The sequence below is a fragment of the Cladophialophora bantiana genome (genome assembly GCF_000835475.1).
Source record: "Cladophialophora bantiana CBS 173.52 unplaced genomic scaffold supercont1.1, whole genome shotgun sequence".
NCBI lineage: Eukaryota > Fungi > Ascomycota > Eurotiomycetes > Chaetothyriales > Herpotrichiellaceae > Cladophialophora > Cladophialophora bantiana.
The window spans coordinates 585,550-609,655 of record NW_015971575.1 but is presented as its reverse complement, the minus strand read 5'-3'; the positions used below and the strand labels follow the sequence as shown (position 1 = coordinate 609,655).

The 24,106-nt window shown below is 51.7% G+C and overlaps 8 protein-coding genes across 8 annotated transcripts; 5 read left to right on the top strand and 3 right to left on the bottom strand.

The window, feature by feature from the left end:
• Positions 1-4,781: 4,781 nt before the first annotated feature.
• Positions 4,782-5,564, top strand: Z519_00216 (uncharacterized protein; the record flags this gene model as incomplete). Its single annotated transcript, XM_016757975.1, has 4 exons — positions 4,782-4,994; positions 5,094-5,161; positions 5,263-5,384; positions 5,482-5,564. The coding sequence occupies 4 exons, from the start codon at positions 4,782-4,784 to the stop codon at positions 5,562-5,564; spliced, it is 486 nt and encodes a 161-aa protein (XP_016625224.1).
• Positions 5,565-6,096: 532 nt separating this feature from the next.
• Positions 6,097-7,711, bottom strand: Z519_00215 (uncharacterized protein; the record flags this gene model as incomplete). Its single annotated transcript, XM_016757974.1, has 5 exons — positions 6,097-6,251; positions 6,403-6,604; positions 6,677-7,134; positions 7,309-7,431; positions 7,486-7,711. The coding sequence occupies 5 exons, from the start codon at positions 7,709-7,711 to the stop codon at positions 6,097-6,099; spliced, it is 1,164 nt and encodes a 387-aa protein (XP_016625223.1).
• A 780-nt stretch (positions 7,712-8,491) lies between these two features.
• Positions 8,492-8,739, top strand: Z519_00214 (uncharacterized protein; the record flags this gene model as incomplete). The annotated part of the gene is made up of 2 exons (XM_016757973.1): positions 8,492-8,524; positions 8,566-8,739. The coding sequence occupies 2 exons, from the start codon at positions 8,492-8,494 to the stop codon at positions 8,737-8,739; spliced, it is 207 nt and encodes a 68-aa protein (XP_016625222.1).
• A 1,468-nt stretch (positions 8,740-10,207) lies between these two features.
• Positions 10,208-13,778, top strand: Z519_00213 (uncharacterized protein; the record flags this gene model as incomplete). The annotated part of the gene is made up of 5 exons (XM_016757972.1): positions 10,208-10,659; positions 10,733-11,135; positions 11,186-11,211; positions 12,074-12,133; positions 12,182-13,778. 5 exons carry the CDS (start codon positions 10,208-10,210, stop codon positions 13,776-13,778), a joined length of 2,538 nt encoding a protein of 845 aa, XP_016625221.1.
• A 580-nt stretch (positions 13,779-14,358) lies between these two features.
• On the top strand, positions 14,359-15,186 carry Z519_00212 (uncharacterized protein; the record flags this gene model as incomplete). Its single annotated transcript, XM_016757971.1, has 1 exon — positions 14,359-15,186. The coding sequence occupies one exon, from the start codon at positions 14,359-14,361 to the stop codon at positions 15,184-15,186; it is 828 nt and encodes a 275-aa protein (XP_016625220.1).
• Positions 15,187-16,306: 1,120 nt separating this feature from the next.
• Z519_00211 (uncharacterized protein) lies at positions 16,307-18,694 on the bottom strand (the record flags this gene model as incomplete). Its single annotated transcript, XM_016757970.1, has 4 exons — positions 16,307-16,672; positions 16,829-17,414; positions 18,263-18,481; positions 18,528-18,694. 4 exons carry the CDS (start codon positions 18,692-18,694, stop codon positions 16,307-16,309), a joined length of 1,338 nt encoding a protein of 445 aa, XP_016625219.1.
• Positions 18,695-19,153: 459 nt separating this feature from the next.
• On the bottom strand, positions 19,154-20,258 carry Z519_00210 (uncharacterized protein; the record flags this gene model as incomplete). The annotated part of the gene is made up of 2 exons (XM_016757969.1): positions 19,154-20,109; positions 20,162-20,258. The coding sequence occupies 2 exons, from the start codon at positions 20,256-20,258 to the stop codon at positions 19,154-19,156; spliced, it is 1,053 nt and encodes a 350-aa protein (XP_016625218.1).
• Positions 20,259-20,976: 718 nt separating this feature from the next.
• Positions 20,977-24,073, top strand: Z519_00209 (uncharacterized protein; the record flags this gene model as incomplete). Its single annotated transcript, XM_016757968.1, has 2 exons — positions 20,977-21,159; positions 21,230-24,073. 2 exons carry the CDS (start codon positions 20,977-20,979, stop codon positions 24,071-24,073), a joined length of 3,027 nt encoding a protein of 1,008 aa, XP_016625217.1.
• Positions 24,074-24,106: the final 33 nt, after the last annotated feature.

The window sequence follows — 24,106 nt, the reverse complement described above, 5'->3', positions numbered from 1 at the left end:
ACTCACACTCTGGTCTTGGATGTCGCATGTGGTCAGCTTTGGCATCATGGTCGGTTTGTCGCGGACATGGAAGGCCCAGGGCCCGCACGATTCTGGTGATCGTTTTGATTCGTTCTTCCCAACGATATCCTGCCCGTATCGAGGTGTTTCCGCTGGACATGCACTCACCTCAGGCACTGCCACGCCATGAGGACAACGCGTTCAAAGAGACCGACTAAGAAGCAGTGGTATAAGATGTTCCAAGATCTCCCTTGTCTTGTCTCTCATTCTTCAGCCTTTCAATACGAGGTTAGTTGTCTTTAAACAAAGTTACCGTCCCCAGCGCTCCCCTGAATCATCAAGATACGTTACTGCTTCACAGCATTGGCCTTTCCTTTACCTGGATAAGCACATCGCGTTTCAAGACTTGTCGGACGAAATGGCATCTGCATTCTTTGCCCGCAAATCCGTTCTCTCCATGAACACAACGCCCAACGGTCCATCCAACCTCTTCCAGTCATCTTCCACCTCATCCTCATCACGGCCTTCTACTTCCGTCACATCAAACCGCCAGCCGAACAGCTCCATAATCAGAAATACACCTAGTGAGAGAGGCTCCGAGACGGATTCCCTCTCGAGTTCAATGAGCAACAGTCACGGATCGTTTGTGCGCTCGACGTACGCCAGGGGTTTATAAAAGAGGGTCTCTTTGAGAGCCATCTCAGCGGGGATCGTATCCTTTTGGAATCTTCCGGCAAGCAGAGGAGAGATAGGGTTTCTCACACTAATATCGGTTCTCGACAACGGCGTTTTGGGTTGCCGGGGGGGGGGGGGGGGAGGTTACACAGGACTGCTAGAGCTGAATTTTATTCCGGATGGTGAAACCGTCACCAGGTTCGATCGAGCAAGATGTTATTACAGGGTATGGTCCTCCCAGAGTGGCTTCTCCCGGTTGATTGTCACTGCTCTATCCATGGTTCTCGATGAGTCTATATCGACACTGCGTCTACATCTTTTCGGTGCAAATTCTTATTATCTCGCCTCGGTTGCGACCGATGCTCTTCTCTCAGTCTAGTTCCACTGTACAACCTCTTCTTATTTCAATTCTTATGACTTCAACAACAACCCAATACTTTCGATACGAATTACGAGATCCTTTGGAAACGTTGATGCCGACGAAGAATTGACTCATATGCCTACCTCTGAGACTGTGCCTGGCAATAACGGATTCCTTCGGAGTGGAATGCCAAATTCGACATTTCAGCATCGAGGCAAGTTGGCAACATCATCACAAACATGCCCAGCCCTGCACCAACGATGGTCTGTCAGCAACCCTGGGAACAGCACCTGAGACCACGGAACGCCACAGTTTTCCGGCCCTCCAAAGCTCGAATGAGATTGGGTTCTTCATGCTATAGCCTTCGCGAGACAAGTCTGCCATTCCATTTTACATAAGACACACTGTGCCAGTATGTCTCCCAGCGTCGCAGGCAGAGCAGAAAGATGCCTTTATCAATAGACTACGAAAATCGACACGGGGTGTGAAGAGTTGATGAAACCCCAGTCTCTGTGCCTCTCTATCTCGTCGGCTATGCGAGGAAGAAGCAGTCCTAGGGTTGAACATACACAAATTAGCTTCTTGCCAGTTCGGTTTAAGCGCTATCCATGCACTCTGCCACTCACCTCTAAAAGACCATGATTGGACAAGAACGCATCGTGCGCGAGCATTTCGAAACTCAACGTTGTGTCCTCACTAAATGTCCAATCCCATTGATCAATAAATCCTGATGGCATCTGTTGCGGCTCGCCACTATTCGCAACGTTCCCGGCCGTCCGGTGTTTAGTGCCAATTTCAAACCTGTCGATGGCCACAAACTCTTCCTCGCGCACTTCACAGATGTAATGGCTCTCGAGTTGCGATTCCCGCTGTCGGCTTTTATTTGCCCGCTCCTCGCCATTACCAGGCTTCTGGCCGTCTGAAAACTGTTGTATCTCTTCCAATTTTGCGATTATGCTGATTCAGGAAGCTTGGGGGCAGGCCGAGCATTGTGGGAGCTGATCGAATGCCACCGTTGAGAGTTTTTGGATTCGCTCGAGAGCTTCAGAGCTGGTCCGGGCCCCCCTAGAACGCTTCTGCAAGAAATCTGACACAAGGTTCAAGGCTGTGGCCACATGATGTGGATAAGGGTCAACGCTTAGGAGTGTCACCGTGTCGTCACGAAGAGCCGCTGGCGTCAGGCCGAATACATTTCGCAGAGAGACAGTGCATTGAAGACCTTGCAAGATAATGCTTACAGTCTCCTGTACGGCGGCCAATTTCGAGTTGTCTGAGTTCGGAAACAAGTCTCTTCTGTCGAAGATATCCAGGGTATCGTACAGAATCAACCGTGCTAGGTGATAGTGCAGAGCGAGAAGGTCTTCAAATTCGTCAGTTTACTTTTGAGTGCTTGCGTTGTTGAGCACTTACACCAATTGAGTTAGGCTTCGAAGTCAAGAAAGAGTAGGGCCCGCTTGAAAGCATCAGGCAGTGGAGCATAAGTCATGTCATATCGTTGCATGCCTTGCAAGGCGGCCGTTTGTGCCCAGAAGATCACATCCGGCTCATGCCCATAGTTGAAAGCTGCTCGCAACGAAACCACGGCTTTCTAAAACACGCCTTTCCAACCGCTGGCTGACTGGACTATCCAATCGTCCGTTGGTTGGTCACCCCGAAACCATTGATCCTCCAGTCTTCCGTCTTCTCGTGAAACTCCTGTGCGGTCTTCTTCAAAAGCTATATGGTTCTTTCCTATTCGAACCCCAGGATGCTTGCATAGAGTATCGAAGGTAACCCAGTGGTCGGCGAAGCCGAAGTGTCAAATACAAACCCAGCCCAGTACGCTATGGTTTCTCGCAATTGGTAACCCTCGTCAATTGTATGGGATGATGTATCGTCTGACGCTGTGGCAGTTAAGGGTTCAACAGCAATCGCCGCTGAAGAGAAGCGGATTACGTTCGGACACTCTGCAGCTGTCGCAGGGCAATGTCAATGCAACCTTCGCCAATGTTTCCGTGGGCTAGCTCATGCTCTTCGAGGCCTGGAGGAAGCGGGGTCATTCCGAATATATTCAGCGCCAATATCGATCTGTAGCTGCGCTTCTGTTGTAAGATCAGCAAGATCTTGGATCGTGCATTGCGCCAAAGCTTCCGTGCCAGCTCATTCAGTTTCTCGGTGGGAATACTTGTGCCTGCAATCAGTGGAAGCCATCGGACACTAAAACCATGCACAGCTGCATTTAGAGCCCGGTTGACAGCTTTGTCTGCTTTGACACAAACACTTCCTGCAATGGTCTGACTAGTATCTGCCTGGCGGCCGTGTTGTCGGCAAGGACATTTCCATTCATCCAAGCTCACGAACAGCCGTGATATGATCGTTCTCGACCCCTGTGCAACCTCTTGAGGGCAATTCTTTTGTGGATAATTAAAGGGTGTCGTGAACTTACATCTGGAGGAAGCCCTAGGTATGGGCAGCCGCCATTGCCGAGCCATACCCGGACGGCCGTCTCGAAAATCGAAGAGAAGATATGCTACATGGAGGAGTCGATAAGTTCCTCGCGCATTTTGAAGGCCTGGGTAATTTTGGATGAAGATGCATCTCCCGGAGAAGGTGTTCCTTGTTCAGGAGATCTGCCCGATCAGCAAGTTGGCAAATTAAATGCGACTTTATACTAACGAGTAGATCTGTTGGATATTCCCTTCACGGTCGGGTGCTTGATGCGTCCGTCCCTCCTCAGTCCCGAAACTAGCGGTAGAAAGGACCGAGTTCGACACCCGACGGCGCTTTGCTGTGTGAAGCCACTGAACGACTCATTATGCTTATGGCCATGGAGCAAAGTGGGCAAAAGTGTAGAAGCATGGTTGAGTTACTCACTTTGAAAGTACAAGGACAATCTTTCCGGGCACAGTTGGTGCATCTGCGGTTGTCACGAAAAGAAGTGTTCAACAGTCCTCCGCCTGCGACGAGTTCTCTTACTGGCAAAGCATAACAGCGTATCCTGGACGAGCGACAGCCATTGCAGCTTGAGTTCTGCTTCCTCTGAGGACGGCGCAACGACTTTGCGACCATTGTGAATGGACTGCCTTCGTTTCAGTTGATCCGAAGAAAGGATCGGTTGGGCGACTCAGGCGGTTCCCTGGGTTGCACGGAAAGAGCAACAGGAAAGGAACATTCTGCCATGATATTTGGCCGGATCCGAGCCTGTCCTGAAGATCGGCAGCGGGGGATCGGTAGTAGCCCCCTTTTCTGAGCAGCCTTTAGTCGCCGAGGCTCCTTTCCTACCCCACTTGGCTCTTGCTGTAGTCCGCTTTGGGTAATATCAAATCGTCATTCCCCATATCTGTATTATTACAGTGGACCGCGCTAAATCGATGGTGACCTCTCTTCGAGAATCGTGGAGAGTCATTTTAGCGAGCATTCCTCTGTCTAGATCGCTACTTCGGTTTGCGGAGGCGAGAAGCTTAGGCCAGACAAAGTTCCTAGCCTTCCGTTTCGGAAATCAGTCGCGAAGACCATCGCTGATGATGGGCAATCCGAGACTCCATCACAGACACTCTCACCACTTGTGGGCTGAAATAGTCGCTTCCGAGGTCTTAGCTCTGCAGCCTGGCCACGAGCGTCAGGTTTCTCTGCTCCCGGATCTCATATCGGGAATACGCCGGAACCATACGTGGTTAAATCTCTTATCTAGCCAAATGCCTCTTCCCTCCAGAGACCTCACGCAACGGACATAGCATGCACAGAGCTCCATGCGAGGTCAGCGATGATGGCATCCCTGCCGGACCCCCGAAGAATCGTCACCGACTACGGCGATGAAGCGACAAAGCTGGGCGCCAGTGTCGGCGTGCGCTGGGAGACGAAGCAATTTCCCGCGGACAACTCTGGGACAGAAGATCAGGTGACGGCGAGGACGACGGATCTCGCGAACAGAAACGGAGTGATTCTCAGAGTCGTCGACGTTGAGCCGGGCACAACGCAGGTGAGGGTGTCCAGAACCTAGATTTCACGAGAGGGAAAGGAGCGGGAAATTGCGAAGTGGGAGAGAGCATCTAACTGACATTACTTACATTTCTACTAGGCCAAAATGCTATTCCACAGGACAGGGTCTCTGGATTTTGGGATTTTGTTTAGCGGGGAGGTGTCATGGTCAGTCGTGTCCAGCCCGTACTCTTCCCGTTTCCTCATCTTCTCCTTCAGAAACGGACAATAATGGGTGGACTAACATACCCCCTACTGGGTGCCGATAGCTACCTGGATGACAGCGCCAGAGTCGACATGAAGCCCGGCGACGTGTGTGTCCAGTGGGGCACGATTCATGGGTGGACGAACACAGGCACGACACCGGCAAGGCTTTGCTTTTGCTTGGTTGGTACGCGTGTCCCCAAAAATCCTCTTCCCCCTCTTGATTCTGAGGGTTGATGTTGCTGTCGTTCATCTCGCTGACCTGTGGCGCTGTCATCGAGCAGCTGCGAAGCCGGCCAATGTCGGAGACAGGGAATTGGGTGCGCACGGATACTACAAGGAGGATATTGAGTCGGGAGGCACGTAAGGAGCTTGGAAGAAGGACCAGGGAAGAGAAGATAGACTGGCAGTCTATGTACAACCCGGTCAAACATTGTCTTGGACATAAGCAATTCTTTTCCTCGAGCCGCTTCTTCCGGCATTCTGGAGCTTCCAGAATGGACGCTCTACTTACTGTCACTCCGTGGGCTTCGTCCCCCTTGAAATCGCGAGGAGAAAGAGCGTCAAAACAGTCAACGGAAACCCATTCCTAACACTGGTGTCGGATAGGAAGTTTTCAACGTCTTCCTCCACGTATTACCCTTGAGCCCAGAGAATTTCGATCCATCTTATTAGTTAGGAGATGAACTTGGATATTCCAGGAAGAAACGACTAATGAGGCGGAATATTTATACTTCAGGTTTGATTTTTCCTTTTACTTTATCCCATGGGGCTGCTCCCAGTGCCCTTTCAGTGTTTCCAGTCTCCAAGTTTCTATGAGGTAAACCCCTCACAATTCCCAAGAAAGTCATGCACCCCATCTGGCTGCCGGCCCCTCGGCACCTTGATATACCCAGGCCTCAACTTGGAGAAGACCTCGTTCGGGTCATACTCCCTAGCAACCTCTCCAGGTTGTCCTGGCCGTAGCTCGCGAACACGTCCTGATCACCCGCCGCGTAGGTGAGGTAGACGTAGCGGTGGACTTGTCCTGGGCTGTCGCCGTCGCCGTCACCCGCTGTGTGAAAGCACGCGCGAGGGATCCGATAAGGGCGTCAGCTGATGGTTCGGTCCAGGACCAGAGCAGGGATACCACTTTTCAACGAAATGGCGAGTTTGTCTTCGTGGCGTGGGTGATTGCACACCAGAGATGGAGAGTGGTTACTTACCAAACGGTGGTCCGTCTTCTCTGGTGAGCCCCAGCGTATGTTCGCTCCCGGAGGCCGGTAGCATCCGTGGAAGCAGAGGTTGAAGCAAGATCGCAGGCACAAAGTTCTTGACGGTGTCTTTGTGTGGGCTGATTACGTCTTTATAGATCGCCAGGACGCCGGTGCGGATCTCAGCGTTGCTTTTCACAGTCAACGCCAGTGTCTTCGACCCTCAGACCTCAAGTCAGCAAGTGAGTCTACCACATATGATGCCAGTTAGAATGCCATGATGAACATCATACCTGAGCCTGTGCGGATTGTTCGCATTCAATTCTACTGCAAGGTCAGCTATGCTTCGAATCTTCGTCGACGAAGCGATAGACGGTAACGCCGTGAATCCGCCAAACACGGGAGGATCGTCCTCGGGTTTGCCGTGGGACGAAACCGCCGTGGTGATGAATTTGGCCATGGGAGCGACGTAGGCGGCGATGATGAAGGCCTCGGCGTAGGCGTCCGCAAACGACGACGACGACAGATCTTGGCTTTTACAGAACGCGTCAAGCAAAGCGATTGCTGGCGTCTCCGAGTCCTCAAGATATTGCTTCACACCACCCCAGATCTGGCTCCGTTCGAATGCTACGAATTCGAACGTCGTCACGACCCCGAATTCGTCCCTCCGCCGCGGAGTGCCCAGAAGAGATCTGGGAGAGTTTCGCGCGTGACAGATACTATTTTCCCGTCGGCGAGAACTACCTGTGTTTTCCCCTGTCAGTAATGTTTGCGCCATGCGGCATCGGCAAGACATGGTGTACCTCATAGCCTTTGACGTTATTGCATGCAAGGCCGTACCGGCTGGCCGCGAGGGAGATCCCACCTGCCAGTTTCAACTGAGACATATTCGACGTTGTTGTAATCGTGGTATCTCACCTCCAAGTGTCAGGCCGCCAACACCCACCGTCGAAATACGTCCTCCAGGTACGCTGATGCCCATTTGATCAAGTTTGCCGTAAACGTCAACCCACTTCGCCTCCGCCCCTAAGGACACCGGACCTACGGTCAGGAGCGACCTCCACTGCGTTTATTCGCTCAAGTCAGTCAGGACACCGCCCTCAATGCTCGATGCGCCGGCCTTTACTCCGTGTCCACCAGCCTTCACGGCAAAAGAGGTCTGGAGATCCTGCACGACCTGGAGTACAGTTGAGATTTCCTTTGCGTTTTCCGGAAACACTTGGACGGCGGAAACGAGTGCAGCCGACTGTGCATTGAAGTATTTCAGCTCCCCGGCTTTGGGCTTTGCGATCTTGCTCTCCCCGAGCTTGTCACGGAGCATATTGTACTATCTGATGATTAGCAAGTTGATATGCCGGACTTGGTGGTGACTTACAACTTCTTCGGTCGCTATTACTGTCGACTTAGATTATGATGTAGGAACGAAGCGCTAGTGCTTTCAATATGCTTCGTATGCTAGCGGAGCATATTTTGCAATTATCTTCGGCTGCTCAAACCTTTCTATAGTCAGTGTATGTTGGACTTGTCGCGGATAGTCTCGAGCATTGATTAGGCCTCCCGCTTAGCGATTCTCGGATCCGGGAACCGAAGGGCCCAACCCCATGAACACCCAGATCCCCAGATATGTGAGTATTCTAGAATGACTGCCTATTCTTTGCGCTTCTTGAGAAGGCGGAGTCATTTGCGGAGGGTGGAGGGCTTCCGATGACGGTACTTTGCGTCGGGAGTTCCCAAGATTACTCCTGTCAGAGTCGCATGCAGCGTGCCGACTGAGCAGTCTAGGTTTGTGTCTTCCATCCAGTATATGGAAGGTATAATAGCGCTTATTGCCCTTAGCTGTAACAATCTCAATCACCCACCTCTGTAGAGTCCTCTTTGCCCGAAGACAATCTTACAAGCATGCCTTGCAAACTGCAAATCCTCATCAATAAGCAGGATCACCTCAGTGACGAGGACTTTCACCATTAGTAAAACGTGCCCAAGAGATATGAGAAGGACCGTTTTGCTGAGGTTTCACAGTTGGGCGGTGGAACATCTCAAAATCTGGCTGAACAAGGAGATTGTCAGGAAGAAGATTGGCCAATGGGATGGCATCGTCACCATGGCTGCCGAAAGCATGGACGAACTGTTGAGCGTAAGGTGGCCCTAAAACATCGTTGGAATATTTCAACTGAGAGGTATGTGTATGTTTTTGCAGACGAAGACTATCTCCGAGCGGTGGTTCCAGATGAAAAGAAATTCCTCAAACGTGAGACGGCCATTATGATGATCGGGGAGGAGCAACCCAAGAAGGTGGACGGGAAGGTTATGGTTGATATTGGCAGCTTGAGCAACATGGCGGGCATTTAGGTCTGAAGCAAAGACGTAAGGTGAACAGACGTGGTGACGGTCGAGGATATTGCAGACGCCTGGTAAGATAACGACGTCAGGCTAGTAACGACATAGTTCGCCGGAGCACAACGATTCGTACAACATAACAAACGTAAAAGGCGATTTCCTTCCAGCCCTCGACCTTCGCCTTGGTATGGTGAAAGGGGTATCGGAGTAGTTGCTGTTGACCTATCAAGTAGTGTACAACATTTCGCACCTCTGATGATACTTCGGCTTTGGGTGGCTTGACTTCGTTCTGTCCTGATTACGGAAGCGGACCTGAAATAGTCCAGAGTCGTCTAAATAATCTCGTTCATGATAATGAGTGTGGTAGCACTTCGGGGAGGGAGAGGGAGAAGCAGGTCGGGCCTGGGTGGACCATCAGTCGCGTTGTGAGTCGCTGGACCAGTTAACATGGCCAGTCCGTACTATAGCGAGTGCACGGTTGGATTGTGTAGTGCAATTGAAGAGCAGCGTTTCATAAAGAGGATCCACTTGAGAGGCTGCCACCCTCTCGAATGCTGTCGATTGGTCGATAATCCGAATGATGCATCTTGACTCAGCGGTCTTTTTTACTATTATTCGTTCACTGAACAGGTGGACTATAGTGATCTGGCCACTCACAAACACGAGCTGTCAAGTTCGCCTTGTCGTGCTTGTTGAGCTGGGTGGCTCTTTTCCGTGAGGCGCGGTAGTTCAGATATATCCCATGTCACTTCGCAACCTGTCCTTGGCCCACCCCCCTCGGTGACATCCTGAACCGCCAGCCTTATTTCACAGGAATTCCATGAGCTCACTTCTGCGGGTCTTGGTATAACTTGCATAATCAGCAAGCCGGGAGACTTTATCCCCGTAGACCGAAGGCTCGTCGCTCGTCGAAGACCATGTCTGACCCCAGTGGTAACGCTGTATCTCAAAGAGGGTGGGCATGGAAGGATTTTCGCGAAAAACTCGCTCAGCTGTATTGCCATGACAATATCAAACTGCGGATAGTCATGGACATAATATGGTGCTTCTATCATTTTCGCAGAACGTTCGTATAAGTCTTAAATTCCTCCTCCTTCCATGTTTTTGGGCCCCTCTTGAGGCCTTGGATTGCTTTTTCCAGGCCGGTGCGATTTAAGAGATGATGATAATCCAGTAACGGCTGCGCAGAGAAAAAACTGTAAAAGAAGAAATTGTCCTTCTTCGGCATCAGAAAGAATAAGGCGGACAAAAGGCCTCGTGGAAAGGAAAGGTCAAGACGGCGCGCAACGGCTATACATCCAGTCAGCGCGATCGAGATAGTCATTGCATCAGCAAATGAATTTACTTATTCCGGAACCATACCAAAGGAGATATCGCCGAAGCAACACGAGCATCAAATTTGTGTATTTGTCTCCATTCACAATTATCTTGATGGGACACTTGATCCTCGAGGGGGAAAGACTCCTGCTGGTCCGCCAGCATGTTTGAATTCATACATCCCACCGGTGTTTCAGCCCGCACGTCAGCTTGGCAGACACTCTCGGACCAAGTCCATAGAGCCTCTGCTCTCCTCCAATCCGGGACTATTGACAGAGACGAAGCGACGCCGGACCGGTTCTTTCATGGACTTAGACAGGCGGCTAAGCATCTTGACCCATCCTTCTTGGCACAATTCTGGCGGATCTGTCTTGGAATAAAAAGCATCGACGGGCGCATCCCCGGAGGTGCGTGTCTGAAGAGATTCTTCGATAGCCTCATTGGAACCATACTGGAGCGCAATGGCCAGAGACATCCGTTGGCGGTTCTGGTGACCGCCATCAGAAATGTGCCGCCAAAAGAGCTCATGAATACACTCCGGCTGGGCTTTTGGATGTCGATTAAAGTCTTGAAACAGTTCATCGGTGATGAGAATACCATGGTTCTTCGTATGTGGTCAGTGTTTTATCGATATTGGGGGCGACAACCGAGACCCGGCCGGTTTTCTGTGGAAGTTCTGGTACATCAGCTCGAAATACTCCAATGGTCAAATTTATAACGCTGAAACGGCAATCACCCTGTCGTATTGTCATGTCTATGCAGCTTATTATGTCTGCTGCCAGAGGGACCTAGCCAGATCAATCGCCATGTCGCTGTTCCAAGATGCGAAAGAGGAAGTTGAAAGGATGGCCACGAAAGGAGATGTGCATTGGAGTCTCGTGACTCACGCATTGGCATATTCTGCAAGAGCTGTTGCGTATTTCCATTACGAACGCCATGAGATGTCCTGGTCCCACGGGGCCACGGACATTGCAATTACATTGCTGCAGACTGGGGACGAAGAGTGCCGAATACGGGCAGCGACGCTTTCCAAGATGCTCCTGGCATGGTTGAAAAATACGAACACGCCTTTCAGGGCACCGCAAGAGAAAGTACGATATCTCCAGATACTGCGGGAGATTCCTGGGACGGGTTGTAAAAGGTGCAAAAGGTCAAACCTTCCAGGAGGTGCCGAAGGTGCTCACTGAGAGACCGAGGTACTTGATGAAGATGCCAAGGTCCACGGCTCGCGAAATTTCTGGAAATTATAACCACCTGATGACAGCGAAATAGGACCCTTCAGAGCATTTGAGACACCAAATCCTGAGAACTTGGGGTGCCATATAACGTCCCACAAAGTGTTCAGACAATGCTCATCCTCTGCGGAAGAGGTCTGAGGGTTTGCCAAGCCATGCTCAGGACTACACAGTCACAGCTCAGATAGGATTGCTCAGGGCTCAGGAATGAAAAGAGAGGTGGACTTTGCGCAGGTCAAGATCAGGGGCGAGGCTGAACAGGTTTGTAACGTGATCAAGGGAGGTGTGACATAACGCTCTGCCCCTTTTGTCACCTGACGAAGCTGGTTGGCCAGATTTGGCCAGATGGAGTACATGTGATTCGGCTCACTTGCCTCTTTGCTTCCATAAGGCCTGAAGACTAAGCCCAAAGAGCTCGAGTAAACGAGCTTGCCAATCATCGATGGATACGGGGTAAGGCTGTGGATTCACTCGAGATACCAACCGAGCACCTCGAGCAATTTTGTCTGTCCTGCTTTCACCACCGTTCTAATCCTATTCTCTATACGAGATCAAAGATCGCACCAGTTGGTCTCGAGACTGATCTGAATGAGACTGACTAAGGATTTGTTGCTTGAGAAAGGTCGCAGCGGCCTGGAATGAGGCATGACTTGGTATGTGGCGGACGCCCCTTATTTGAGCCCCCTGTTCGTGAGTCCTTGCATGTCGGGGCATTAGTGATATGACAGTCATGTCTTCCGAATTGAGCTTATGCAAGAGTCCTAGCGAAGCCAATAAATACTCCGCATTAACAGCGAGATGCAACCACGACGTGCAAGTCACGAGAAGTCCAGAAATGGATGCTTAACCTGCAAGTATGATTCCCTGTACGATTGTTCCTGCATGAAGCTGACACAGGCTAGAATTCGAAGAGTCAAATGCGACGAAACAAAACCGTATTGTCGGAGATGTACCGAAACGGGCCGCAAGTGCGAAGGCCCAGTTGTTCGCGAAATCCGCTTCATCCAGAATAAAACGGTCAGCCAAGCGACCACTCCAAGTCCGTCGCGGGTGGTCTCTCTTCTCGCTCCGCATCATGCTGAGGACGAACGGCGTGCATGGCATTACTTCATGTATGGCGCAGCACCCGCGTTTGCGGGGACCGTCGAAACTACCTTTTGGCAGGACCACGTCCCTCGACTCGCCCAGGCATATAGCTTTGTCTGGGACACTGTTGTGTGCCTCAGCTCCCTAACAGAACACGTGCCATATGTGTCGCCGACTGCCGCATCTGACCGAACAGGTCTGACAAAAGCCACCAACCAAATGCACCGACAGGCACTGAGGTTCTACCACAAAGCGATTGTGAGCGTTCGACGGCTGGCCGAGCTTGGGCAAATAGATGATTCTGTTGTCGCCTTGAGCTATCTACTATTCGCATCGGTGGAATACCATCATCGAAATGTCATGATTGCGAACGATTTGATGAAAAGATGTTCCAGAATTCTCACCGACAATCTGAGGTCGCTTGATACCCGACCGAACTCGGCCTCAGGTCAAGCCGTTCACCAAATGGTAGCATCATACGTTTTGAAAAAGACCATTGTGCTTGCCACCTTCCGAAGCTCTCTATCGCCTCACCACGTTGCGAACAACGAGAGCAGCAATCTCTTCGAGACAGCACTGTCCAGGTCTCCTCTGCTCAGCGAGGCTAGGGTTCAATTTGATAGTCTGATGAACCAGTCGTACGAAGCGATCAGGCATGCGGACTTCCTTCCTCACATTGACGATGATGAGCCGCGGAAGGTCCAGTACTTGTCACAACGCCTGTCGTTATTGGAGGAGTTGTTGCAATGGAAAGCCTCCTTTACTGCTACAAAAAGCCAGACGCCGGATCCGGAGGGCTCCTTAATATGTTCGTATCTTTTGATGTATTGGGCAGTCTGCTACATATCCGTGGCAACATGCGTCAGCCCCCACCAGACCATCTTCGATGCCTACATGGACCACTTTGCGGAAATCATTGAGCACGCCACGCTTTGTCTCGGGCAGACCACCCAACCGACAAAGGCTCAGTTGCTAATGTCGAGGTTCGACCCGGGATTCATCCCACCATTATACTTCTGTGCGACCAAATGCCGAGACCCGATGCTGAGACGAGCTGCGCTACGTCTCATGCGTCAGGCTCCAAAGCAAGACAACTCCTGGGCATTCGTCGCGCCTGACCGTGTGGTTGCCACGGTGATTTCGGCCGAGGAGGGTGAAGGTCATCTCTCTTCCTCAAAGGACTCGCCACAGTCCCACTATACTGGCCTGCTGCCACCAGAAGAGCGCCGCTTTGCTTTTGTCAGTCTTGTGGGCCGTGAAACGCCGACCGGGAAACAGCGTCAGGCTCTCGATCTGAGCAGATTTGAATATGCAGTTGATGGATCGAGAAGGCTGGTCCATGAGTATGCTTGGCTGGACGATGGGCATGAGGTTTGGTCCGATGCTCTTCGTGCGAGCCTGGAGCTCGGTTAGGCTCCAAGGCTGTGGCCCCATACACCGCTAACCAGTATTAGAGTTAGTTTGAGTACGAGTGCAATGCAACAACACAGCGCCAAGGCCGTTGATACAGTATCAAAAAGCCTCGCCTTCGCTCTTCCTAAGGAATCTCGGAATCATTGCAGAAGTATATGGTGCTGCTCTCTATCGCCCCATGGACAAGTACTACGCAGTCATTTTTATCCACTGCATTTGGACTGACAACTTAACGCTCCCCTACCGATCTAGATAAACCCCCTAGACATAGTCCAGCTATTGTAGAGCTAGGCGTAACAGTAAACCAAATCTTAAGCATGGTGGATGTGCGACGGCCGGATTCCCGATGTCCATCGTGTGGACACGAGGAGGCTTCCCAGAGACTTCCCCAACTTTAGCTTCCAACCTTTTCTCCAATACTTCAGAAATCGGTGACGTTGGATTTAGTATTGTTAATGCGCTTGACCCTTCAACATCAAAGAGCTGACTTTCATCCATTCTTCCCTCACTACATTCTCCCGTCAAACAAACCATACCTATCTCTGTAGTCGAAACAAATCATCATAGGGGAAAAAAAGGAATGCCTCCAACAGGTCTCGCCATCCTGCTCGGCGCCGGCCCCACAACGGGCTCCGGTATCGCTCGGGTCCTCGCCCGGCCATCCCAAGGGAACCTCGCCGTCGCCTTACTCTCGCGCAGCGGCGACGTCCAGCTCGCTGAACGCTTGTCGCGCGAATCCAACGGCGGCGTGCTCAAAGCATTCAAAACCGATACCTCGGAACTGAGCTTGAACAACGCATTCGACGAGATCAAGCAATGGTCCGAATCGCTGGGCAAGGAAATGAAGTTGAAACTGGCCGTCTGGAGCATCAAACACTCGCACAAGACGCCCTTCGAGGACGAGTCCGCCCAGCGCTTCGGCGATAGTTTGCAGATCTACGTCACCGGGGCCATGGTGTTCAGCCAGCTTTGTCTCAAATGGATGCTGGCCCAGCACCCAAAGGACGTGGAGAAGAGCCTAGAAAGTGGGGGAGAGGAGATGATCAAGAAAGGAACGCTGATTTTCACGGGCACCTTGGGCGCTTTGAGGACCAATCCGGGGTACGCCGCCTACGGGGCCGGAAGGGCGGGCGTGAGGATGCTGGCGCAGAGTCTGGCAAGGGAGTACTCTGCCAAGGGTATCCACGTTGTCCACGCTATTGCCAACGGCGGCATCGTCGATACCGATTTGTCTACCGAAAACGGCGGGGAGACAGAGGCGGAGGCGAAAGATAAAATGGCCAAAGTCATGCTGGGAGAGAGAATCCGTGCCGAAAGTGTGGGCAGATTGTACCTGGACTGCATGCGGCAGAGCTGCGATTTGTGGGTTCATGAGTTGGATATGAGGCCCGCAAGGGAGAAATTTTGATTCCAGCAAAAGAAAAGTTCAAGGGAGAAGATTGCGGTTGTGCGAAAAGAACCTTGGAGCATGAGAGAGATGGAAAGAGAGGTTGCATGCATTGATAAGGGGTGCTCTCCGCGGAGTCGCACAACCTTCGCCGTGTGCCTAACATACTCACGGTAGTATGTTCGCAAGCATCTTCTTCGAGAAGCATCCCACTTCCTGGGATTAGATGGTGAGATGTATCGCAGACCAGCCTGGCTTGAAAGAGTCCTACAACGCCGATAACGCTGCGACTCCGATCGCACAGCCCATGACACCCACAATTGCTGAATTCAAACCCTCTCTTTTTCACGCCACTTGGCTTTTGAAAAGACGTACACATTCACAACAAGCTCCTCCAAGGGATTCATCCTTTTGGTATCCCGCTGGTTATATCAAGGGAGCTGTCTTCCGGTAGTTCCTGCGAGACCTTTTGCTTCAATTCAAGCAGCCAGTCTTTGATCTTCTGTGTCACGGGAGATTCCGCGTGGTTGTATTCCTCGTCAAATGGACGCAGGGGCACTTCCGAAAACTGATGGCCTTGACACAGGTATATACCCAGCCGCCCTCTTTCGTAGTCCTCAAAACATTCTTCGCAGAGGTCGACATATCTGCAGGAACGACACAATCTCGAGATTCGCGGGTCATCTTACCATTTGACAGACCCTTCGAAGCCGTCGCAGATTCGTCTGGCATCCTCCCTGTCACTGCACAAAACGTCCATCTGAAAGACTGAGATGGCTTCCTCTAACCACTCTAAGTGTGCAAGACAGTGACCCAGCCGATTCAGAGCAACATGCTTTCCACCAGGTCCACCCTCCAGGGCCGTCTCAATGCTTAACATAACCGTGCGACGAAGGCGCTGTTTCTGGACATCAATCCTGGTCGAACTGTGGTCAACTGGCAAAATATTGAACCCTAGTAATTTCCCCGCGGAATACCCCAGGCAATAATCGAAACAGCTGCGTCCATAGCAATCGAGAGTGGCGATATCGGCACTATATTTCATCAAGGTATCAAATTGAACTGGGGCGGAGTCGAGTAAAGCTCGATGCAGCGAAGTGTCGCCCCATTTGTTTGGCGAGTTAGGCGAGACTCTGGCGTCTTAGAGCAGATCTAATAACTCAGCGTGTGCACCGTCATAAGCATATGAGAGGCCTTGGTATTCATCGAGACAATGGGACAAAAGCAGACGTACGACCTGACCATGGTCGGCTAAGTTTTCTTCCCCTGCAAGTTCGATATCTCGCCATCCTGCTATTTTGTACCGGAGACCCTCGGACACTGGAGATAGCAACTTGGGGGCGACCTTGGTCAGCAAACTATCATCGGCCTCGAAAAGGGCTCTGAAGATTTCGACACTGCCCCCAAAGCACGCCGCATCGAATCGAGCTCCGTGCCGCTCAGCTGCAACCATGCCCCGAGAGTAAAACTGAATCTCCAGGGTTGCGATGATTTTGACAAACATGCACTGGCTGCAAGAAATAGTCGTACCATGTTCAAGTTTATCGCAGAAGAAGCTAATTGAAGCGGAGTTCCGGCTATTTCATGTCGCTGTTTGACTATTCCCCCATTCTTCAGAATCACTTGGGTGACTTTTGTATCACCTCTGAACGCGGCAGCGTACGAGATTAGTTGGCCACAACGTGAGCGACTCCCGTCGCAAATCTGTATCGGTGGCGTGCATAAGATTCAGATCTGACCTTGCATTCCGTTTCCCGTCCGCAGTTTGAGATCCATCCCGAGGGAGAGCCTCGTGGCACAGATGAAGCGTATAAATCAATGATATTTCAGCCATCAATGTATAACCTGCGTTTGTAGAGAAGAAACTGTGTGAGAAACAGCGGTCAGACAGCAAATACTCCTGGACCGAAAAATGTGCCAATTCAATGATAGGGTCCTCGAGATCCAGGATGGGATCAAACGATCGGATACTTTGGGCGTCTTGCTCTTGAATCGCAACTAGACTAGAGTAGATAGTAACGATGTCGTAAGGGTCCGGAAGTCGCTCCTCCACCAAGAAGCGGCCGTTACCTTCTACGTCGGTAGCAAGCACGTCCATCAACGATTTCAGACTTCGCGGGGCCTTGGCGAAGCAAAGCCATTGAAGAATACGCACGGCGTCATTCAGCTGATCATTCGTCTCGATCATGCGCAGTATCCTCTCGTATGTTTCGTCTAGTGTTTTAGGGAGGTCGAAAGCATTTGCCTCACTGCACCGAGTTTGATGCATTTCCGAAGAGAGTCAAGCTGGCAGTATGCCCATCTGAACCTCAGACAGAAAGTTAGCCTCACATTTGCGGTGCCAGAAGCAGCCCGTACATTCCATTGGCCTCCTCCGAGATAGTCCGTTTTATCTCGCTTTGCACATCTGCGGGTCATTTCCGAAGGTGGACGTCATTCTTGAGAAGATCTTCGAGGTAAATAATATCCACGTTGACAAGCGCGGCCTTTACAGCAATATCGGCAGTAATCAGAGGTCGTAGTCGGTTTTCGAGTTCCCGTTCGGGGCGGCTTGTAGCTAAGAGGTGCAGAGAATTTCGATGGCTTTGAGTCGGCTTTTTGGATCAGGTCCACGACGTCTTGATAACCGTCACTCTGGTCCAGGGCATCAAATATGGCGTAAGTATTGTGAGATCTTCCGACCAAGCGGTCCGTAATTTTAAGCTAGGCAAATTCTTGGGGGTGTAGCTGACCATCTCGACATTCGAAATGCAGATTCCGAACCTCCTAAATGCCGTTTGACACTTGCTTGGCCAGCTGCATGATCAAAAACCGAAGGACCATGTTAACCTTTCTCTTTCGATCATCATTGAAGTCGAAGTGGAAGTATATCACGCTCGAATGAGCCATGTCCAGAGCTTGGTCGATGATTGTGGCACTAAGAACAGTCTTCCCGCAACCAGGGATGCCGTAAAGCCACAGACTCGAGCCTGCAGACTCCTTCCAGGCGATGAAGCGATTGTCTTGTAGAAGTCAAGAGCCAGTACCCTGTTGCCTTCGCTTGCTCGATGTTGCAAAGTTTGAGGACGGATCAGGAATGTCAAGCCAAGTGGACAACTTCGACGGCCATTGACTCTCAGATTCGAGACACAAGGCGTTCATGGTTTGTGCCGTTTCGGATAGATCACTCGTGACGGACTGGGTCGGAATCACGAGATCGTTGGTCAAAGCGAGGTTGGTCGGTGACTTCAGACACTCTATCCGACCGAGCACTTCATCAATCTCCGCCTTCTTGAATTTCCATAGCAGGTCTTTCAACTTGTTTGAAAAATCAATCCTAGAGACTAGCCTCGTGAGGATTGTTCAGAGTTGGCTGAGGGCACCGTTCTCGAACCGCTAGAAGTTTGATCTGATAGAACCATGGTTCATTTGTAGGAGCGTCTTCCACTCGAAAGCGAAGAGTTGTGAGCAAGGCATACAGATTGCTCGCCTCGTGCGCAAGCTGAGCTCGCTGTTTTGGGGCATGTCGCACCTCGTTGACATATTTCATCAATGTTCCGGTCAAGTCGAGGATAGCAATGATGCTGGCAGTCACACTGAGAGGATCCTTCCGAGGCTATCCACAGGTACGGAGTAATAGTATGCTGTCGTTAATGTTCTTTTTAGGCAGCAGGAGATCAGGACGTGATCCACCCAAAACATACTCGGTATTTAGCAAGACTTGGCGATGCTTGGATGACAACTAGCGCCTTGGCAGGGGTATCAGATGTCGACGCTTGCTAATACCCAGTACACCACCACTTGTCAACCATAACGCGGTACTATCTTGTTCGCAAAATATTCGACAGCGCTTTGTCAAACTACCTTTGACTAAAGCGTTTGGCTTGACCGCGCCAACATGCCAAGTTCTTCTCACGTCTATGTCTATCCCTGGCTCCAACTGCTTCTCCCAAAGGTGGCCTTCCTAATAGGGCGCCGAACCTGCAAACCTCAAAAAGATGATACAGTCCTATAGCTTTGTGTCTTTCTTTTCCTTGCCTTTTCTGGTAATATTACGACTGGCGTCCACAATCAGACTCGCATGGGTACTGCTCGCCACCAGTTCCCCAGCTTCATCCCAAACCTCGATGTTCAGATCAAACCGTCCATTCCTAATCGCCTTGGCCGTCACTCGCACAAATAGCCACTCCACGCCCTCCTCTGGCAATAGTTTTTTAACATCCAGGTTCAAGGCGAGCGTCGGATACCAAAACTTGGCACGCGGTTCGTTCGATTCCAGGAAATTCTTGAGTTCGGATTCGCTGTATTGGCCGATCGCGGCCTCCTCGACGAAGGGGTTGACGTATGACTCGACAATTTGTGGAAACATGTCGACCAGAAAACCGAGAGCGTCGTTGGTCCAGCGGCCCGTCATATTCCAGTCGAGATTGAGAGAAGGCGTTTTAGGCGCAAACCGAACCCACTGGTCAACTATTGCTCGGGGTCTCCCAGACTGTCCCGGTTGTGGTCGGCGATCAGGCTGGACGAGGAATATCTGGATATTTTGTGCGGCGCGGCGGAACGAAGGGAAGGGATCGTTCGCACGAATAGTATAGTTTGTATCATGGCCTTGTGCACTCAAAAGTGAGAGATCCACAGGTAAAGGCGGGGGCCAGAGCTGATATTGAGTGTCAAGGCTCAGGCCTTCCTCGGTCGCAATGTTGCTCATGGTTACATAGCCCTGCGCCTCGTCCTGCCACTGATCGTTGTGCTCTTGTTTCTGAGCCAGAACGACGTGTAAATTGCTGATACGTGCACCCAATTTAACGTCTTTCACAGTGAAGATTGCTGGGCCAACAGAGGTACGGCGCAAAAATTCCAGATGTAAATTGATAGGGTGTGGTCCAGAGCGAGTACGATGGGTGAGGAACATGTGGGTGCGCGCAACCATGAGGAAGGCTGAAGTCACATAACCGCCATTGGGCACTAAAGAAGGGTTATCATTCAATGAGGACGACAGAGGATTCTTGCATCCTACCCGTTCCTATACACCATTCATTTTCCAAGGTGAGGGCATATTGGTGTGACGAGAGCTGCTTAATAGGAAGGACATCTGCGAAGGTGGGAGGCACCATGGTGTGCGCGCCTGACAGGTAAAGAAGCCAGGGGAAATTGGAGACCGGTTCAGAGAATCAACGCAAGCACCATAATGCAAAGGGACAAAAGAGCGACATAGAAATCCAATGGAGATTAAGAACTGCCCGAGATGAAGATGCCCCAAGGGAAGAGGTGAAAGAGGCTTCGGACAAACCTGACAATGAGCCTCGGCAAGGGACGCACCGAGATAATCCGAACTGGTACTGGTACATAATATTGGGGTTACCACTTGCTGGTTGGAGGGGAGGCCCCTTGCCTCCAGTAGGTCCAGGGGCACACATAGGCCTAGAAGCACCCCTAGAGCCCCTCCATGGCGAGATGCCCAGCAATGGCTCGGTCGAAATAAGTAGGTGGCAAGGCGGGTAATTGTTCACCACGCCGCTAATCTGTGGCGGTGCAACGCCTGCACAATGACGAGGTCTCGGGGCGGCATCCCTCTGGCCCGCTCGCCCTCTTGGTTCTTGCCGGTGCTTGTCGCCGCAAAAGTGGGATTATTAGTGGAGTGACGAGGTGAGGGCCATGGCATCTCTATCTCTTGGGTGATTGCCCTCCGTTTTCTTGCTGCCTTGGTATTGCCATCACCTTTACTTGGTACATATCCCTCGTATCATCCATACATACATGCATCGTCCTCATCTCCTTTGCCGTCGCTCCGTTCTGTGTCCAGTATGAGGCAGCGCAATTACGACGCCCGCCATGACACCCTCCAATTGTCCCAAGCGACTGCGCCCCATCCGCCAACGAGGTCGCGCCTTCTATCTAACTGCGCTCATAATCACTCTCTTTGCTTGTTATAGCTTCGTACGAGACTTTAATCATGGCCATTCTTCCCATGGCCAGAGGCTCGATGCCCGCTCTCTGGCATCACGCGACCTCGAGGTACCAGATCGACCCAGCTCCCCATTTACCTTCAATCCAGCTCCCCAACTGACGTTTGGTCGATTGATAGTGTCGACTTGTCCATAGCGCCAAAGACAAATGTACGTTTGTCAAGCAAAACTGTCCTGACGAAGAAGCCGGCCTCCTCTCCTACCTCCAGCTCTATTACTGCTCCCTCGCTGATGCCCAAGCACTCGCCTTCCTGTTCCTCGTGCTCTGGGTCAGTCTCCTCTTCAGTACGATCGGCATTGCTGCCTCGGATTTCCTCTGTGTCAACCTGAGTACCATTGCGAACATACTGGGTATGAGCGAAAGTTTGACCGGTGTCACTTTCCTGGCTTTTGGAAACGGCAGTCCCGACGTCTTTTCCACGTTTGCGGCCATGCGCAGTAATAGTGGCAGCTTGGCTGTGGGGGAATTGGTGGGTGCAGCCAGCTTCATCACGGCAGTGGTCGCAGGGAGTATGGCCTTGGTTGCGCCTTTTCAAGTCGCCAAGAGGAGCTTCATTCGGGACGTGGGATTCTTTGCTGTGTCGGCGAGTTTCAGTCTGGTATTCCTAGCGGATGGGAGCCTCCGACTTTGGGAGTCCATTACCATGATTGCCTATTACGTTTTCTATGTATTCTTTGTGGTGGTCTGGCATTGGTGGCTCACCCGACGACGGAAGAGGAGGCTCGCCGAGACTGCGGCGAGATTGCATCACCACATCCCAGAGTCGCAGGAGCTGGAAGTGCCTGAAATCGAGGAGGACGAAGAAGCACGCCCGGCTACCGAGCGGACTGGCCTGTTACGCGAGCAGTCAACCGAATCCATCCCGACATTACGGACACCCGGGACTCCAGCCTGGAAGGTTGAAGACCTCGACGAGGACGACGAAGCGCGAGACCGATACCTTGCTGAATTGCAAAGCAGGATGAGAGTCGGCCGCCCAGTTCGAGGCGAGCGGAGGAATACGATGACTCCCATTCGGCCGAGCTTGATAGGCGCGCTGGAATTTAGATCTCTCATGACTTCGCTAGAGAAGAAGGCCACCCATGCCCACCAACCTATTGGCCTCCGGAGATACTCTGACGACGCATCAGCCGTCTACTCTCCCGTTCCCGTCAGTGCGCCGCCTGGCGCTTCTCACCCGGAGCTGGTCAACACACAACATGCAGATTTGGAGGCTGAGAATCCGCGTCGTGCGCGAGCCGTGTCGGCGAATGACGCCACTCATCTGCGCATTGATACGGACTTTCTCAGTGACAGACATTCCGATCGAAGCTCGGAGAATGCCCTCAGCAGTGGCGATTCTACGCCGAATGCACCCGCTGGGAAACGTACGAGGCCGAGTGCCCCTATTCTGAGAACGCTCAACGAACCATCCACTCAAAGACCGCCCTCTCCCAACCTTATCGTGTCTCCGTCAGGGGGCCAACCATCAGAGACAGGATCCCTCTCTTCGGAACGTTCCAAGTCACCCAATCTTTTGGCGCCGCCCGCAACGACCTTCCGCCGACCGGATTACTACGAGGACCATCATCCTGCTGGTCGAAGCCCGGTGTTGTCACCTCGTTCCGGACCGACACTGCAAGTACCAATCCTGCATACTCCACACCCAGACCATTCAAAAGGAGCACTGCGCCACGAGGATTTCCCAACATACGTGGATTCTCCATTGCTTCTCACTCCCCTCTCTTCTCGGCCTCCAAGCATTCACCTGCCTGCACCCAGTATGTCTCCAGAGTCCACTCAACATCTGGGGCTGCTGCCGGACGAAGAGGAACCCATGCGGAGATTTGCATGGTGGCCTTACCGATACCTTCCTGCTCCTCAAGTCATATGTGCGACATTGTTTCCCACCATTTATGGGTGGCGGGAGAAGTCGTTCACGGATAAGGTATTAGGGGTGGTCACCGCGCCCAGCGTCTTTCTGCTTGCCATCACCCTCCCAGTCGTCGAGCCTAAGGAAGAAAAGCCCGCGGAATCAGACATCGACCTGCTGACCCCAGCTGATGGTATTCGCCGCAGATCTATGAGCTACATCGAGGCCGCGCCAGATGGGTCTGCTTTGAATCCGCGGTCGGCATCTTCTGACGGTCCCCCCCATCCGCACGGGACCGGAATCTCCAGATCCATGTCGGAACATGCCAAAAGTCCCATGCCAAACGTGGATGAGTTGGCTGGGCCAAAGGAATGGAACAGATGGTTGGTGTTTTTGCAAGTCTTTACGGCTCCGTTCTTTGTTGTAACCATTGCTTGGGCCAACATGGACGACGATCATACAACTAAGCTTTATGTTCGTATGGTGTTGGGATCACTGGTATTTTCGCTTGTATCGCTTCTTATCCTCCTATCACTGACCACTCCCGATCGCGAGCCCAAATATCGGCCGCTACTCTGCTTCTTGGGGTTTGCCGTGGCCATAGGATGGATCTCAACCATCGCCAATGAAGTGGTCGGAGTCCTCAAAGCCTTCGGGGTGATCCTGGGCATATCGGATGCTATTCTGGGGTTGACCATATTTGCTGTGGGCAACTCCTGCGGTGACTTAGTCGCAGACATCACCGTTGCCAAACTTGGATTCCCTGTCATGGCACTGTCAGCGTGCTTTGGTGGTCCCATGTTGAATATTTTGCTTGGAATTGGCATTGGAGGGATGTACATGAGCATCACCCACGCCACTCGCAAGCACGCCAAACACCCTCAGAAACCGATCAAATACAAACCCTACGACATCGACGTGAGCACGACCTTAATGATATCGGGAATCACCCTGTTGGTGACGCTGGTGGGTTTGCTCATCGTGGTGCCATTAAACGGATGGAGAATGGATCGCAGAATCGGATTTGGATTGATCTTGCTGTGGTCGGTGTCGACCGTAGGCAATGTGATTGTGGAATTGCTTGGATATGGGGGAGACACTCTATTGTGAGACACGTCGAGATGACCTCGTTATACCCAAGAA